Below are 3,923 nucleotides of genomic sequence, written 5' to 3' on the forward strand. Positions count from 1 at the left end.
GATGAATGAATGAGCGAGCGTTCCCATCATGATTGCATTGCTCCCCCATTCCCACTCGGGCTCCAGACCCCGAGAGCCAGTGGACAGTGACCTGGCCGACTTCCTGACTGTGTCTCCCTGAGCAGATGCCAAGTCCACTTGTGTCCCTAGCTGCGGGGTCCGCAGGGCCGAGGGGGATAGAACAGCCTCTGTGAGTCGGAGCAGGACGGGAAGGAGGCGGCTAGGGAAACTGGTTTAAAGTTGGTTTGCAGAGCCCGAGCACCGAGCGGGCGTTCTTCTTGAGGGAGGAGGGGAGGTGATTTCTCCAGTGACTGGGGGACAGAACCTAGGAGATGGGAGGTGGGGGGTGTCTAACTCTGCATTCTGCCTGGAACGGTCGGTCGGTCCCCCATTTTACGGAAGGCCCATCCATGGCACAAAAATCTGCCCTGTGCCCAGCGGAGCAGCTGAGTTGTGCGTGCGTGTCAGCAGTTGAGGCCGGGGCGCCGGCCTGGGAAGGCCCGGATGGGGTAACTGTTGCCTTGCAGATACGCCGGCTTCCGACAGGGAGCTGAGGGTGCAAAGGGAACCGGTGGCAGCAGCTCTTGCCCAGATGCCACCGTGTGGCTGCAGGGCTCCGGGAAAACCGGCACCAAGCGAGGGGGACAACACCGCCTGGGGCCCAGAGAGGGCACGTCCTGCACCTTGGAGCCCGGGCCAGGCCCCCCACCCCGGGAGAGCGGCCCGGAAAGGGAGCGGCGGGTGAGGGTCTCCACTCCCTCCCCACTCCTCCCCGCCGGGGAGAAACTCGAGGGGCCGGGCCAGGGGGGCGCCAGGCCCCCGCCCCGGGCCCCCGGAGTCCTCTTCCCCACGGGTGGGGATCAGCGCCCGCGACGCGCCCGCGACACAATAGCCTCGCGAGCTGGAGACGCGCACTCACTGCAGCGGCGCGGGCAGGCGCTGGCGAGGCTCACGTCTGTTTTCCTTTTTCGTGCATTATTGATTTCGCCTCCGCCCGCGGCCCTGCTGCCCGCGCCCGGGGCCGCTGCCTGCCGCCGCCGGGGAGGGCGGGGAGCGGGCAGGGCCGGCGCGGCCGGCTCGGGGCGGCTCTCGGAGGCCACTTTCCCCGCCCTCCGCCCGGCCCGGCCCGGCCCGGGGTGCCGCCCCGCGCGCGGCCAGGCGCAGCCGGGAACCGCCGCGCCCGGAGCCGCGCTCAGCCCGGAGGCCCCGGCGGCGGCGCGCAAACTTTTGCTCCGGTGCCCGGCGCCGCTCCCGGGCATGTGAAGCCCCCCGGGCGCCAGCGCCGCTGCCAGGGTGAGCCCCGAGGCCCCGCCTAGAGGGCGGGGGACGGGGGAGGCGGCGGGCTTTAAATGGGGGGCCCGTCGGCGCCTCCGGAGCCGTTTCTGCAGCAGGGTAGGGGGGAGCGCTGACCTCCCTCCCCCGCGGCGAGCGTCCACCCGGGCCGCCTCCAGGCAAGGGTGCGGCGGGGGGGCGAGGGAGCGGGGGAGGCGGCCGGGGAGGGGCCGGGGGGAGGCGGGCTGGCGGCGGGGAGGTCGCCCCCCGAGGCTGGAGGCGCGCCAGGGCACACGGGGTGCGCACCCAGGCGCGGCGGCTGCAGCGTGCGCAGTGAGGGCCGACCGGGCAGGGACCGGGCACGCAGCCCGCCGTGTCCCCGGGGCGGCGCGGGCGGGATGCGCGCGGTGGGGACGCACGCAGGGACCGCGGCCTTCGCGGGGTCTGAAGTCCGCGGGCAGCGGGAGTGAGTTGTGCGTGGCTGTTTCTGGGGGAGATGTAAGTGCGCCCGGCTGTTCCCCGGCTGTGTTTTTGGAGGGGGGTGTGTGCCCGCGGCCGAGGGGTGCACGCAGGATGGGGGTGTCGGTGTGCGGTGCGCGCGGGTACGGCGTGCACGCCCCGGGGAGGTGTGAGTTCTGGGCTGCGGGCTTCCGTGAGTTGCTTTTCTTTTTCTTTTTTCTTTTTTTTTCTTTCCCCTGTTGTTTGCTGCACGAAAGGTCAGTCTATGTGCAAGCTGGAGGCAAAAGACTGGCTTGGGTTAGGAGGGTGCTCCGGGGTGCGGGGCGTCCTCCCCCCCCCCCCCCGCCCCTTGGACCCCGACGGGGCCGCGCGGCGCCCTCCTGACCCGAGCTTTGCTCCCCTGACAGTGGGCCCGGAGAGCGGGCGCCGAGGGCCGAGATGCTCCTGCGGGACCTGGTGCTGGGCCGCGGCTGCTGCTGGCCGTCGCTGCTGCTGCACTGCGCGCTGCACCCGCTCTGGGGCCTCGTGCAGGTGAGCGGGGCGCGGGCGCGGCCGGGGGCGGTGGGGGCTGGGGGGGGACGGGGGGGGCCCTGGGGGTGAGGCTGTGCGGGGAAGGCATCATTCCCGAGCTTTCTCAGAGCCCGGCGAGAGCTGAGGAAGAAGAGATCCCAGGCGGACTGCACCCCCCCTCCCCTCCCTCTCCGGCCCCTCCATCCCTACCCCTACTCTGGAAAGCCAAAGTCCCCAGACGCCTGCCTTGGCCGTGGCCTTCTAAGGCCCGCAGGAAGTGGTGTGGAGGAGAGAGCGGCTCCTGGGAGAGCATCAGGCTCTTGCAAAGAGACTCAGGGAAAGAAACTTGAAAAGAAAATTGATCCTGAGACTATACCGACTTATTCCCCCGCGGGAATCACTAGTGAACTTGAACTTAACTGCAGAAATGAATGGAACAGCACCGCAGGAGGGCCGGTGGCCCAGCCCTATGAGAGGCTGGCATTGGTGGAGGGCTTAAGTCATTGCCAGGGCCCTGAGAGATAGGACAGGCGCTAGGACAGGCTCTGCATGCCGCTGCTGCCTGCGGTTCCGGGCCCTCACCACATCGGGTTCCCCCGAACACCGCCAGGAGTCATCCCTGAGCAGAGAAACGGGAGTTAAGTTCTGAGTAACACTGGGGGTCACCACCCCCGCACCCAAAGAAAGAAGGTACTGCCCATCCTTGAAGACTACCTGTGGATAAAAGCGTCCCCTGGGGTCCCCTAGACTCCAGGTGCCTGAAGGCACCAATGGAGTTCCTTCTGCCAGGCCAGAGACAAGGTCCTGGGGGATGGTGTGAAGAATGGCCTTGGGGGTGCCCAAGAGGTGGACTTTGGTGCCGGCTTCCAATTCTGAGCCCCAGCTCTGCCCATCAGCAGCAGCAGAAGCAGCAGAAACGTGATCAGTGCCCTATTGGCCCCCCCCTGGCCTCTAGTTCTTCTTCCTCATCTTCCCCTCACTGCTAGTTCAAGTATTGGCTAAAATATAGCAAGTCAGGATGGCTCAGCCCCCTGCCTACCCCCTAAGGAGCAGGAAGTGGTGACCGTGTTGGTCAAGTTACAGGACAGCGCATATGCGTGGCCGGGTCCGCAGGGGCTCACCGTGAGTCTCTTGGACCCATTTGATGGTTATAATGACAGTCGGGCTGGGTGGATCACTGGGGACACCCAGAGCCCAACCCCTCCCCAGCTCCTGCTTCTCTGGCTGGCTTCCCTCCCTCTCCCGCACCATTATTTTCCTTTCAAAGTTGACAGCTTTGTTTAATGTGTGACGCAGCAGGTGTTAAAGTCAGCTGTGCCTTCTCAGAATCGGGCTGTTGTGGCTTTCGAACAGTCGGATGGCCGGGAGCAGCTTCCCAGGTCGAACTCGGAGCAGAGCTCAGATGCTCCGTTCATGTCCTTCCTCCGTTCCTTTCTCCCATTCTCTCTCCTCCAGTGTGTGCTCAACTTTGGGTTAGCGGGGGGGGGGGGGGGGGGGAGGATGTAGTCGGAGAGAGTCGAGTTTTGCTGCATGAGCTAGCAGGACCCTCAACCTCCTCCCAAGGGAAGGAGTCTTCCTATAAGCATGAGTGTGTGTGTGTGTGTGTGTGTGTGTGTGTGTGTGTGTGTGTGATGCTAGCACTCAATACAAATCCATTTTTGTGAAAATCAATTTAGGAAAGG

General features: G+C 65.8%; 1 protein-coding gene across 6 annotated transcripts in view; it reads left to right on the top strand.

The window, feature by feature from the left end:
• Positions 1-1,113: 1,113 nt before the first annotated feature.
• Positions 1,114-3,923, top strand: part of PRIMA1 (proline rich membrane anchor 1) — a 42,869-nt gene continuing 40,059 nt past the window's right edge. For 2 of the 6 annotated variants that reach the window (XR_008629373.1, XM_055133791.1), the window contains exons 1-2: positions 1,308-1,457; positions 2,139-2,262. Coding sequence is in view for 5 of the 6 variants with exons in the window: in XM_055133791.1 (XP_054989766.1) it covers positions 2,170-2,262 (93 nt within the window). In the remaining variant the exon portion in view is untranslated. The other 4 variants (XM_055133792.1, XM_055133794.1, XM_055133793.1 and 1 more) reach the window with 4 other exon arrangements.

This window comes from Sorex araneus, chromosome 3 (assembly GCF_027595985.1).
Source record: "Sorex araneus isolate mSorAra2 chromosome 3, mSorAra2.pri, whole genome shotgun sequence".
NCBI classification, from domain to species: domain Eukaryota; kingdom Metazoa; phylum Chordata; class Mammalia; order Eulipotyphla; family Soricidae; genus Sorex; species Sorex araneus.